General features: G+C 42.0%; 1 protein-coding gene across 3 annotated transcripts; it reads right to left on the bottom strand.

Annotated features, from left to right (window-relative positions):
• Positions 1 to 4749: 4749 nt before the first annotated feature.
• Positions 4750 to 13012, bottom strand: LOC115633218 (transmembrane protein 120 homolog). 3 transcript variants are annotated; one of them, XM_030530606.1, is made up of 8 exons: positions 12886 to 13012; positions 11973 to 12416; positions 11543 to 11661; positions 6240 to 6369; positions 5999 to 6138; positions 5712 to 5929; positions 5173 to 5552; positions 4750 to 5115 (listed from the first exon to the last, which is right to left on the bottom strand). In XM_030530606.1, exons 2-8 carry the CDS (start codon positions 12033 to 12035, stop codon positions 5044 to 5046), a joined length of 1122 nt encoding a protein of 373 aa, XP_030386466.1. In that variant the 5' UTR covers positions 12036 to 12416; positions 12886 to 13012; the 3' UTR covers positions 4750 to 5043. The 3 variants fall into 3 exon arrangements, with proteins under 3 accessions (XP_030386466.1, XP_030386467.1, XP_030386465.1); XM_030530607.1 differs by having other exon boundaries at positions 11973 to 12413; positions 12886 to 12993; XM_030530605.1 differs by lacking the exon at positions 12886 to 13012 and having other exon boundaries at positions 11973 to 12734.
• Positions 13013 to 13239: the final 227 nt, after the last annotated feature.

The following is a 13239-nucleotide window of genomic DNA, read 5'->3' as shown; positions in this document are numbered from 1 at the left end:
GCTCATAAATCAGCTGCGCCCTGGCATCTATATATCTGTGTACATATGTACATGTGGATGTCAAGCTAGGGCGTACTGATTACAGCCGTGCAACGTGAAACAAGAAATTTTCGTTGGTGGTGGGGTGGCTCCTAAGTCTGACGATGTTGCCGATTTTACGCTACATTTGACGCACGATTGTCATGGCGTTGTTCTTCTTGTTATTGCTGTTGCTGGGGACGGGTACGGCACTGGCACTGGCACGGGAACAACGGGTGCTTCATGGGTCTCCAGCCAGCCAGACATTGTCTGACCAGGCTAACGGAAATGGTTAGTTGGCGATGCGTTGGCCGCTGGCTCCATGCCATGTCGCTGCTTGTTGCCCATATTACATACTTGAGTGCACTTATTTATTTGCTTGTATGTCAAACGGCATGTGCGTGCCTGTATGTGTGTGTGTGTGTATGGTGTGTGCAGCCATTTTTCTATTTTGCGATTTCAATTTGTCTATTGTACAAACGACGAGCCACCAAGTCATTCCTCTTCCAAATGACTACGGCCGAGTCCGACTCTTGACAAAGAACACAACGGCTGCAGACAAGACTTGCGGGTACCCTGCACTCAGCTTGCAGATTGTTTAAATATCTGCAAACTATACTCTCAATTAGATACTTCAAAGATGAGGCCGGTACTGCGTGAGTTTAATAAAGATACCTATTTGGAATAGCTTCGTTTTGGTTAATTCTACAGCTTGAGAACCACGGAGGAGGTCTCCAAAAGTCATATTGCCATTGTCTTAGAATGAGAAGTGCAGAGGATTGATACATACCTTTGGTTAAGTGCTAGATCCTATGATTCTCAATATATCCACCTAGTTGTAGCGGCAGATGAACGGACCATCGGGTTTCTTTGAATACCTGGCGTATGGCCGCCCTCTTTTTGTTGCATTGAATTTAATAATTTTTCATCATTTCATTAAACAAGTTCCACCTTTCCACCACTCGGTGGCTGTAGAGTATAACATTCTTTTATAGTTCTGCCTCAGAACTTTCGAGCTCTGTCCATTTATTCATTGAGTCTGTGTGTGTGGCTGGGGCTGGAGCTGGAGCTGGGAAGGGGCACCTGCTCTGGGTCTGCATGTTCTTGATTAACTTATTATGATCATTTGATTGCTCGATTTAATTTGCCATTTTTCCAAGGCGCGCCAAAGTTTTCATTTCGTTGTGATTTTCATTGACTTTTTCAAATTGAATTTCTTTGATGACTTTTGGCCTGTCCTTGTGCCTTGTGCTCTGCCTTTATCCTGACGTGGCTCTGCAATGCCCTTTATTGTACGGCAGGCCGGCCCGGCTCGCGTTGGGTTAGACACTGAAAAGTTTTCCCTTTGCTGTTGTTGTTGTATTGCACTCAACCATCGATTGACCCGAAATTCATTTCCATTATATGCTTTGGTATTTGCTCCTTTTTTCGGTATTGCTATTTTAATTTTTAAATTAATTTCACTTTATTTTCCCGTTGCTGTTGTTATTGTTGTGTACAACACACACACACACACGCACACACACTCACACTCTCACACATAACGATTGCATTTATGTGATGTGGTTTTAATGTGATTTTATTTCTTTTGTGCAAAACTTTTACCCAATTTTTGCCAATCACCAGCTGTTGTTTGATTTATTTTTTGGTAGCTGGGCGGATGGGAAGGGGATGCGATGCACAAAGGAATCCGGCATAGGCTCCTGTTTTTGGCCACAAAGTACGCCATAGCTGTAAAAATAGTTGAACGAGCAACCTTAAATACAACACCCTCTCAGGGGTCTTTGAGAATAAATACAGAAACCTATTTTCGAAACATATGTATAATATGCCTGTGCTGTGTACTTATTTCCCGAAGCAATTAAGATAAACATTTGTTCGACTGAGAGTCTGTAATTGCATAGATCCTTTAGTTAAATTTTTCATAATGGTAGCTATTTCATCTACATGGGATTGTAAAGATCATGGAATGAGTTGAATGGGTTATCCAGACTATCAAGCTTAACCAAAATCAAATTAGAGAACTCCTTTCCAAGGCTTGCAAAGGCTCTGCTCTCGCTTGTACATTTTTTATTTTTGAGAGTAGAGAAGACCTTGTCGAAATTCGGGTTTATTAAATCGCAAAAGAGTTTGCGCATCACAAGAAAGGATATGGAGTTGATTACATTTTCGAATAAAAGAGCAACTGAGTCTTTTTGGATGTTCGTCCTGTGAGCCCTTTTTGGAGTTGCAATCGATCTGAACATTAAGTTTATCTTTGTTGATGTCAAGAAATTCATTATATTAATTTCACACTCTTTTTAATTTGGATAGATTTGTTTTTTATTAAACCTTTTTCTGCAGCTCCTTTGCTGACGTCTTCGATAGAATCGTTACCTTAACTTTGTTATTTTCTCGAGCATTGTCAATATTGTTCCGCTGACTTCCCGATGTTTTCCTTTTTAATGTAAAGTGTTGCCCGGGAGTTGGGGAACAGCTTTACTTTAAACTTATCAAGTGCACAACATAGTTGAAAAATTGCACTTTTCCTTACCTCGCCGTTCCTCACCTTCCTTTGCGTCTGAAAGGAGCTTAAACAACTTTCGCAGTTTTGTACAATTTTTATCAAGTTTACATTCTTATTATATGTTGAATAAGTCCGACTAACGAAGTCGGTGAAGCGGTGCGTTGATTATTCTATCCTAGATAGAGTTTAGTTAGGTTGGTCACCTTTTTGTCACTTGCCCCCATTGGGAATTGCTGGGATTATTTTATAGGGATTGTATTTATCCTTTTTTCAGAGAACTGTACTCGCCCCGCCTACTCAAAAAAGGTTTGCTGATTTCTTTTACTCTGTTGTTGTTTACATAGACTTTCAATTGGCAGGCCAGTGGTCAGTGGCGTACGCTTATCAAATTGACGAATTACTCGCCTTATGTGGCAGCATTTCCCATATGCGGTTGCAATAAATGATAATCGCGCCAGCCATGAAATGCCACTGCCCTACTCCCTCCATCAGACGGCTGGCCTCCACACGCTCTGCTCGACCCACCAACCACTCACATCTGTGCAAAACGTTGGTTGCGGCTGCAAAACCAAAAGTCGTAAATTCCATTGGTGCCGCAGAAAAACAGGCAGTCAAGCCGCCCTCCACCCTTCCGGCAAACCCATCAGCACCATCTCCACCTCCACCTCCAACACCAGCACCACCACCACCGCCGCCATTGCCGCCGCCATCATCTAGCGTGCTAGGGGAAGCAACAATGCAAACAATGCCACAAATGCACAAAATACGTCGCCGCCAACACACAGACAGACGGAAAAAACGCGACGTGTTTGGATGTGTGTGTGCGTCCCTGTGTGCATCCCTGGCCAAGTGCAGCCGCCTGCGTCGCTCTGACGCGCCGCATTATTCCGTTCGACATAATTAAAAGCGCGCGCCGTTTACGCAATTAATGAACTCTCGCCAAATTAGGCTGCGGCGACGCGTCGGCAACGATAGGCCCAACCAAAGGCCAGGCCAGGCACAGGCCAGGCAGAGGCAGAGGCCAAACCAGGTCCGAGGTCGGTGTGGACGAGCGCCGGACAGGACGACCCGACCGGCAGAGCACAGGAACAGGATACTCAGCGTGCCGGCAGCCATTTGCCCCAATGCGCTTGCTGCGGTTGTGGTTAGGATAGGAGTGGAGTGGGGGCGGTAGGTGGCCGGGAACGGGGTATGGGGTACGGGGAGCGGACAAAACCGCCGCTTTTGCCGCATTGCAGAGCCTTTGTTGCAAAATGGCCCAAACGTTGAGGACGGACATCCATCTGGCTGACTGTTCGCTCGTTCGTCCGTCCGTCCGTCTGTTCGTCCTGTGTGTGCCGCATTAATGGGCATCCGTAAAACAAGGCCAACCACGAGGACGACGGCAATGGCGCCTAAAAACGATTCTAGGTACAGTACGGCCCTGAAAAATGAAGAGCAGCCCAAAAACAAAGCGAGCAAAAGTTATAGAATTATACAAATAAATACAAGTAGGAACAAACCATCGCCGCTGGCTGCTCTTTAAATCCAGCTTTCACTCTTTATGCGATTGATGTTAAAGTCAGTTGATATAGTCGCCCGGTTTCCTTCCAATGCGCAGCAAAAGGATGTATATAGTATATATATATGTATATCAATACTTATTTATGTTGGATTCGAGTATACCAAAGAACTGTTTCTGAAATAAACTCTTTATTGTCAAACTTTAACGAAGAATAATCTCATATTCCAGTCAGTCCTATATACTTGTATATTTTACAAATCGCCAGGTTTGTCTGTACTTTCGATTCTCTTCACATTGCTTTAATAAGCATAACAAGTTGTTTAATTTTCGCGTCGAGCTTTAAGGCCATCTAGATTGTTTCTGTAGAGCATCAATATGTCATGAATCCATTATAGACATTCATACGGGAAATTTCTTCTTCACTCAAAATTGGATAAAAGTAGGCGCACAATTTAATGGCCAGAGAAATATCAGGTTGCTGCAAAAACCACCCTTCCACCTCCACTACTACCACCAACCACCCCCCGATGAATACACACCGTTCAGTTCACTTTCAATTTTCCGTTCTTTATTTCATTTGGTTTTTAGTTTCCATTCCAATATCAATTTGTGTGCTTTTCAGCATTTTTTTTTTTTTTTTTTTTTTTGCATTCTTACAAAACATTTTCAACTCCATTGCAATGTTTCTTGCGTTCCTTATAAACTTATAACAACAATGTGGTGCGAGAAAATAAATTTTCCTTTAGTGATTTTTTACAATTGATAGCACATCTGATCTGACCTTAAAATTTGCTAACGTTTCAATTTTGTTGGCTTTTTGTTCCGATGTTAGGGGAAAGACCGAGACAAAAACAAAAAGGTGCCTAAAAGTATATGAAGTCTTAAACATAGGCAAAAAATAGTTCTATGAAAGAAACTAGTAAGTAAATAAAACAAAAAAAAAAAAAAAAAATAAATAAGAATTAAATGTTCCGGACAGAAGGGCAGGGCCGTGCCGGCGTATAGTCCCATTTATTTAGTTCTCCTTCTTTTCGGGTTCCGGCACCACGTTTGTAGAGGACGATATGTCCAGATCACTGGCGCTGTTCTGTGGTTACAAGCATGGTTAGGAATACAGTGGGAGGCACAAGACACTACTACCCACCTTCATCTCCTTTCGCAGCTTCATGGACTTGCCCATGCTGAGGAGGCGATAGCGCTCCTTGGCGCGTTCACGAATCTTCTCCGGCACCACCAGGAGCGCCGTCGTCATATTGCCCACGAACAGGAGCAGGAATAGGCCACACATGACCGACACGTGCCACGGCGCATCGGGCGGGTTGTAGGCCAGCTTGTACAATGTCCAGGCATTGTAGGCCTGAAATGCATAGCCAATGAAGAGGAAGGGCAATAGAAAGCTGAGGCCGCGCCACATCCACGAGTGAAAGCCCTCGATGGTAATGTCCATGTTGTGGCGCTCACCCAGCGCCTTCAGGCGATAGAGCAGTCCCTTCTGATAGCCAAACTGCAGATACTGCACAATGCCTGCAACGAGTAATGTATGGCGGGGTATGGGTACGAGTGTTTGGGGCACGCTAAATAGCTTCAATAACCCTAGTATGAACTGGTTAGAATTCTAGCTTCAGTGTAGTTTCGAAAGCCGTGGGAAAATAAATATACTACACATATTCAACTATTACTTACTTATGTATACGTTAAAATACATGAACTGCAGGCGGAACAGCTGCCAGTGCTCGCCCTGGGGCCAAACGAGAAGGACGCCAGCTGCCACCGTCGAAATGAAGTGATGGGCGCGCCACCAACCCTTGATGCGCGACCCATTGACCTTCAGTATGGACTCGCGTATGGTCAGCGTGCAGTAATACCAGACCAGCAGAAATATGAACGTCAGCTCCAGGGCTCTGCAAGCAATCAATGTTGTTGTTGTTGTTGTTGGTTTTTGAGAGCCTCAGATGCAGATTCCGACTTACCGATAGTTGAATATCAAATTGAAAAACGCCATTATCAGTCCAATCACGTTGAGTATTAACTTAAACTTCTCATAGTCATCTTTGTAGCGTACTTTGTCATTTCTGTTAAGAATTGAAACGTTCACATCGCCGAGTATTATCTGGTCAAAAACAAATAAAAAAAAAAATTAAATAACAAAACAGTTTGTTGTTGTTGTTTCTTTTTCGAGTTTTGTCAAATATTTGGCCGATTTGAGCTCACCTGCAGATATCGACCCGATTTGGCGGGCAACGACTGTTCGATTTCATGGAGTTGGGCCTTTCGCTTAAGCGTCATGCGTTGCAGATCATCGACTTTCTCCTTCTCTTCGGGGTCGAAGGGTCCTTTGAATCTGTAAAGTGCAAATCAACATTAATAAAGTTATACACCCTTTATTGCTTGCTATAATAAAATATATTGCTCCCATTATTCGGTCTATCTTACCATGAAAGTCGTTTTTTTATATTTGGATTTACACGAGTGTTTATTTCGATTGAATTTCTTTGCACGCAAGAGGTATAAAGCCATAATGAAAAGGAAAAATCGTACACGGCCTACTCTTTAAATACCATGTAATGAGCAGAACGTTAAAGTGGTGCCAACCCGACTCTTCAACACCCTGTGTACCCAGCCTTTCAACTGAAATACACTTCATTGTACTAATCAGTATTATAGCAGCTTTATTAACAGATTTTTATAAATCTTCATTGTACGGAGAGGCTAGAAATAACTCATAACTAAAAACGTTTCTTCTTATCTCTTCACACACTGAAAAGTTAGTAGCTACGCAAAATGATAAAGCTTTATATGGTTTGTAATAAACTTGTAATGTGTATAGATAAATCATTGTCAAGTTTGGTTTCCCTAACTATGATGGTTCAAAAGCTATCGGCGTTCATACGGATGAACATTGGAAAAGAGAAGCGGACTGATCGACGGATATCTGTACATCGATTATACTCGTCATGCTGACCACATACAAATAGTAAGCTCCAATAACATGGGGTCTTTCCAGCTTGTATAATATTGTTCACAAATGATAATATGAAATCGGCGGAACTGAAATAGATAAGTGTACACAAGAACAACCAATTCTTTGGTTGGACTGCATTCCATTTGTCTAACATTTTCATTATAAGTTTAATAAGAAGGGCGACTGGTCAGAGTTTAGTTTCTATACAAGTATACCCATCTGATTGTATATCATGTTGTTAAGCCCGTTTGTAATCCACTTTGCAGCTAAACTGCCTGCATGACATGCACTTATTACTAAGAGTAGACAGACGTTTAATGCGGTTCCCAATGGCCGTCAAAGTTCAATTGGAGATAATTGATAGGTAGAGACAAGCGTAGAGAGCACCGTAGATTGTAGTCTTCCACCTAATGTCGCTATAAAGTTTTATTTCGACAATTATGGCCCTCCTCTGGCTACCACACTCCCTATTAAAATGTGCTTTCATGGCCAACATCGCAATTTAACGCAATCGCTGGCTCGTGGTTGGTATAGTTCATATTTTATTTTTAACACAGCTACAACAACTTAATGCCATAAGTAATGTTCCAATGTATGAGCTGATAAGGGGCGAAAGTTTTGATACGGACGAAAAAAAGCCCCTCAATGGAAGAGCTGGTTAGTGGGCTCGAAAAGTTATGAGCTATTTTATTTCAGCGCAAGTTCTAAAGTCTGTTGCCAGGGGCGAACGCATCGTAAAGTAAGTCTTAGTGTAGGATATACACACCCATTTGTTAGTTTTGCATGCTTCGCCAACCCTGATGATGCCCCGAACGTTGCAGTTTGCGGAACTGCTTAAATGCTTCAAATACATAGTAGTTGATTGAAAGTTAGTTTGTTTTAATTTTTGAATCTTAATCATTTTTAATGGGCATTTTTTTATTTTGTCGAATCTAGCATATAATGTAATAGGCTTGTTCGTTCACTGTTCACACGACTTTAAGCAAAGCAAATAGCCAATTGGTGGGCGTAATCCGCTCTATAGAGTAAGTCGACAATAAAACACCAGTAATTGCCATAGAAACAAAGAGAATTATAACGTTACTTATAGCCTGTTGTATACTCTTCATCCTATTCCATCTAAAGTATGTTTGTTTGCTGATCTACGTTCTTTAACGGTGGTACAAATATTCCCAAGTGGGAGGTTAAACTTTTTATAATCTATTCTGTTTGCCACAAAGGGAAACATCTGTGGCAAGTCGGGAGTTGAGATAAAGTTTCTTCTCTAACATTTAAATCTACAGGAAATTTAAAAATGGTTTTATACTTCTATGTGCTTTTTCTTCTACGCCCGTTTAGTTTAGTTTTGTTTTAAATTTTTATTTTTGTTCTACGGAAACTCTCTTGAACACAATTTTAGGCGTATTTTACTTCCATTTGTGTAAAAAGAAGGATTTTTGAAGATTGCGAAAAAAGAATCAGGAATCAGTGTTAAACATTTTTTCACATCAGCACAAAAAGATTTAAAACTAGTATAGCCTTTCACCTTTTGGGTACAGGCTATAAAAACGAACCAATAAGCTGGTAGGTGCGAGAGGAGAAGAGACCCCACAATAACGAAAATATGTACGCAGTGTATCTCTTCAGGCATGCATCTGTATATGTATCTGTTTCTGTATCTACGAACATACTCGTACTAGTGTGTACATCTCAATTGAAATTCATTGAAAAACATTTCGCAAAAACAATCAAGAGCTCAGTAGTTGGCATTTGCAGCTGCAGTTTAAGGTGCTCAGCTGAGCGACAACAAATAAATATAAAAATAAATAATAAAAATAAAGCACGCCATACGCTGTTTCCATTTCATTTTTACGCTTGCATAATTTATGTGGCACTCGTTGTTGCCTCGGCCAGTGGCACTGCTTTTCAAGAGGTGTCGTAATCTGAGGCTGGACACGCGACTGCAAACATGCCGCGTGGATAAGGGCGACGAGGTGAGGAGGCTTGTCCACTCAAGCGTCCACAAATGCTGAGAAGAATAGAGGGAGCGGGTGGCAAAGAGACCGACCAGAACATGTTAAGTGACCGGCGCAGGCGCCAACATCGCAGTCGTCTTCTTGTCTGCTGACCACGCAAAGCTCTACTTTCCCTTGCCACATCCTACTCATATGTATGTAGGTATAGTGGGTTCAAGTTAATTTGAATCCGAAAGATTTTCCAAGCAAGTAACGCTAGTTGCCCGAGGCTTGCGAATAAAATTCTCCGCTTGAATGATGACAGCGGTATGATAAACGCACAACAAACAAATTTCCCATTATCTAAATTGGTTGCGATCTACCAATTCCAAATATTTGTTTTAGCCTCATCTTTATATAGCGATGAGTGCAGTGCAACTTGACTTTGTTGTAACAAGAGTTTAGCTCATTTGAATGATATAGCTTTAGAAACAAAAACTTATCGAAATGTCAACTTTAGATCAGAATTCGTAGAATTGTTTCTTAATGATAGTTTTTCAGAAAAAGTTTCGAAAACAGCTTTGCCAGTGAATTGTTATATTTGCACACCTGTGCAGTTATATTTCTGAAATTAATAGCATGGTTCGCAAGTGGACTAAATGCTTCGAAAATACTTGTAATAACAAGCAGTTGTGAAAACGAGCGAAGCAATACAAGCAAGTCACATAGTATTTGTGAATTCACATTCATGGGAAGATGTGAAGAAGATAAAGATATACTATATAGGGGAGGGAGTTCCTGCATTATTTGTCTTTTAGGGGAAAGCTAAATATTACAAGCGCATACAAAAAAGCTAGGCATTCACGATCTACATTGCTCCTCCCCTTATCCCGTGACCATACAAAAATGTGCGTGTTCATGGATTAAATTCCACTGTGCAGTGACTGCGGGTTTGTTTATTTTGTTTGCGTGCTGAACACGCGCGCGCGCCCATTGTTTGTTTATACTTCATACGTATACTTTGGCTTTGTAGCGCACAGGGTCAAGGGCGGCTAAGTTGGCCGGCCAGTCAGCTAAGTGGGGGCCAAGTAAACACTCGACAGATTGCAGCAGCTTTTGAAGTTTCTCGCTTGGCGGCATGCCCAAAGGTTTGCCTCAATTGCAACATAAACAATTTATGGCTGTTGTTTGATGGCCGGCCAAGATGTTAGCTAGACGTTAGACCTAGCGCCACGGCAGGCTTCAATAAATGTTGACCATCTTTAATTGAAGGTGTACAAAGTCTACACACACCTGCCACAAAAACTCACTCACACACACACACACGCACACAAACAAACAGCTTGAGGCAGTTTTTATCAGAGAGCGCTACGACGTTTTTATCACAAGAAACAGTTGTAAAAAGTTATTTGTACAACTTTTTTGTTTTTTGCCCGCCTGTTTCTCTTTCCGCTTCTGCCCTCCTCTGTTCGCGGCCCCGCATTTATGAGCAGCTAGTCGGGCAATAGCGATAAGAAGGCATGGTATGGCGTGGTGCGGGTGCGAGGTGCGGGGCTCGGGGTGCGGGGTCGCCCTAACTAATTGCCGTAAGACATGTGCAGTGCGATAAGCGAGCAACAAGTGCGACAATGCGTGTCTTAAATTTCTTTGACATTCTCCTTCTGTTTCTGTTTTGTGTTTTATGTTATTTTTGCTGTTGTATTTCTGTCAGTTTGAATACTTTGGCTGGCTAGCTTCTGGCTGATTACAAAACGCGCCCGTAATTGATTAAAGTCAAATTCCAATTGGAATATTGGAAAAACGCAGCAACACAGATACAGTACTTGTATATAGTATAGCTACATACGTGGAATGCCAGTCAAAGTCTGCCTCCACATACAGACATACATACATATGTACATATGCATAAAGATTTATTTTTCGGTTAGCCAGTCAATTAGTGAGTCGGACAAAGAATAATTACATGCCTGTGTAATTGCAAAAGCTCTCAGAATGACGCCAACTGCCAATGAGCTCGAAAGCGAGAGATCCCTTGAAGCGTGAACAAATAGGAACGATATGGTCGTCTAGTGTAAACTCGTCATCGAGTACCCTGCACCTTGTAGAACATTAAGTTGTACGTTATGGTATACGGCAAGCGTGATTGGTTCTTAGACGAATCACATTAATCCTCATATTATGATAAGTTATACCCAAGCTATTGGCATACCATACAGATCTCGGCTAGCTTGTATTGTCGAATAGCATAAAAGTGACCCCAACTTTTATTTCTACAGAGTGTGCATAGTCGAGTTTATGCGACTGCACTCTCGTGGCATTCTAGATCTTGATATTGATGTTCAGTGAATCATTTCCATGTGGCTGGTTATAGGGTGCGGCTGCCCCATATTCGCAACTGAATGGCAAACACTAGTGTTCTTTGCACTCTTTCCGAGTATGCTTGAATCGGTTTTCAATGCGTAATGCAGTCAGAAGCAAAACTCTAGAAGAAAGAAACATCTGCCTAGCTCGTTGGCAGGGTGGCAACCACCCTGGCAGCTAGCACGGTAGAGAGGAGTGTGGTGGTGGTTGTGGTGGTGCTGATAGGACTAGGGGAATGGTGCGCTTTGAATACTCACTGTCGCAATGAGGCTGTTATTTGATTCATGCGATATCGCTGGTGTTTGATCTCGTTGAAGCATTTCTGCTGATGGCTGTGCAACTGTTCCAAAAGCTCTATATAGCGTCTGTTGCAGGTCTGCAAAATGAATAAATAACAGAGGACAGGGGAAAACATTAATCATTCAATTATATTCGCGATTCATAGTGATAGTGATAGTCATAATATTCACAACAGTCATAGTCATAGCCACAGCAGCTGATCGACTGATCATTATTTTTGTTGCTGCTGTTCAAGGTGAAAGCGTGCTCAACAACAATAACAACGACGACGACGGCGACGGCGACTACTACAACTATAGCCACTGCTAGCAAACAACTAAACATTTGCATGTTATGTGTGTGCGTGTGTGTGTGCTCGTATGTTTGTGTGGAAAATATCAATCTTACCTCCAGCTCCGTGTATTCGCGACTAAGTTCCTCCCATTCATTGCGCAGTGTGTCGATATTCATTTTACTGCGCTTTCTATTTCTACTAACTTGTTGTCAGGCTTAGTATATGGTTTTAGAAGTAGGAAACAAACAAATAGCAAACAGCTTGTACTCGTGTATTGTATCAGCGTTTTTCGGCTTCGTTGTTGTTGTGTGTTGCAGTATGTGCAACAGCTGTGCGTCGGCGGTGTGTTGAGGTTATGTCTGCTTGCCGCTTGCTGCTGCCGGCTACGCGCGCCAATGTGCACTCCTTCCCTTCCCTGGCGATCCACAGCAAAACCAAAGCACGTTGGTTGGTTTGTTGAAAAATCAATTGGTTCGTTGGTCGCAGCCGCTGCACACGCAACAAAAAAAAACTACTCGCAGCGAACGTTGTTTTCGGCCGTCAGTTTCTTGCGACTGCTGACAACAATGATAAACATAAATTGCTCACTTAAAACAACAAGAAATAGCAAAAAAAAAGTTAAGTATAATGAGCTGCTTGCGTATGCAGGTGAGAACGGAACGCACCACCAATAACAACAACAACAACGACAATAACACGCGCAGCTTGTTGAACGCGACACAACGATGTAGCGGTGGCGGTAGCGAGCGATACACTTTTGTTTTACACTTTGCACGTAGTACTTGGAATATGAATATGACAAGTTTATAAAGCAGCGTTGCTGTTTAAAAATAAATTTCAATTTATTTTCAGCAACTACGAACTACGAACAGCGACGACGCTCTGAACAATACGTCCGCGACGTCGCTTGTTGCGTTTACCTGGCCCCTACTGCTAGACTGTGGTCTCGCTCGCACCTTAAGCTATAGCATGTAAGCACTAGCGCGTGCCTCCTCTAACAACCATACAGCTGGGCTTTATACTCACCAGCGCTCTCTGTAATGTGGTGGATTGTATGTGCAATGTTGAATTTTATTTGGCGCGCATTCAAACTCTCGGAATTCAATTGTATTTATTATGACAATGGGATTTTATATGTTATGAATGGAATCAAAGCTATTGCATTAACGAAGTGTTCAATATTTTTCAGTAGTTCGCTAAACAATAAATTCAAATGATTTTGCATATTTTGCCGTCGCCTTCTGTTTTCAAAAAATTCTAATTACACATGTTTTAGTAGGTTTGATATTTTATATTAGAAAAATCGAAGCAGTACATAAATTTAAAGCCGAGTCGATTTAGCCCTGCCTGTCTGTCTCTCCGTGTGTACACACGAACACG

The sequence above is a fragment of the Scaptodrosophila lebanonensis genome, unplaced genomic scaffold (assembly GCF_003285725.1).
Source record: "Scaptodrosophila lebanonensis strain 11010-0011.00,11010-0021.00 unplaced genomic scaffold, SlebRS2 tig00001418-arrow-arrow-pilon, whole genome shotgun sequence".
Lineage (NCBI taxonomy): Eukaryota > Metazoa > Arthropoda > Insecta > Diptera > Drosophilidae > Scaptodrosophila > Scaptodrosophila lebanonensis.
This window is presented reverse-complemented; position numbering and strand designations above follow the sequence as displayed.

Bases quoted from the DNA above. Each gene is read 5' to 3' on its own strand.
- LOC115633218 (XM_030530606.1), bottom strand. From the start codon at position 12,035: ATGAATATCGACACACTGCGCAATGAATGGGAGGAACTTAGTCGCGAA. The intron at 11,662-11,972 runs GTAAGATTGATA...TTCATTTTGCAG, and splicing joins GCGAATACACGGAGCTGGAG to ACCTGCAACAGACGCTATAT. The intron at 6,139-6,239 runs GTGAGCTCAAAT...GTTTTTGACCAG, and splicing joins AATCGGGTCGATATCTGCAG to ATAATACTCGGCGATGTGAA.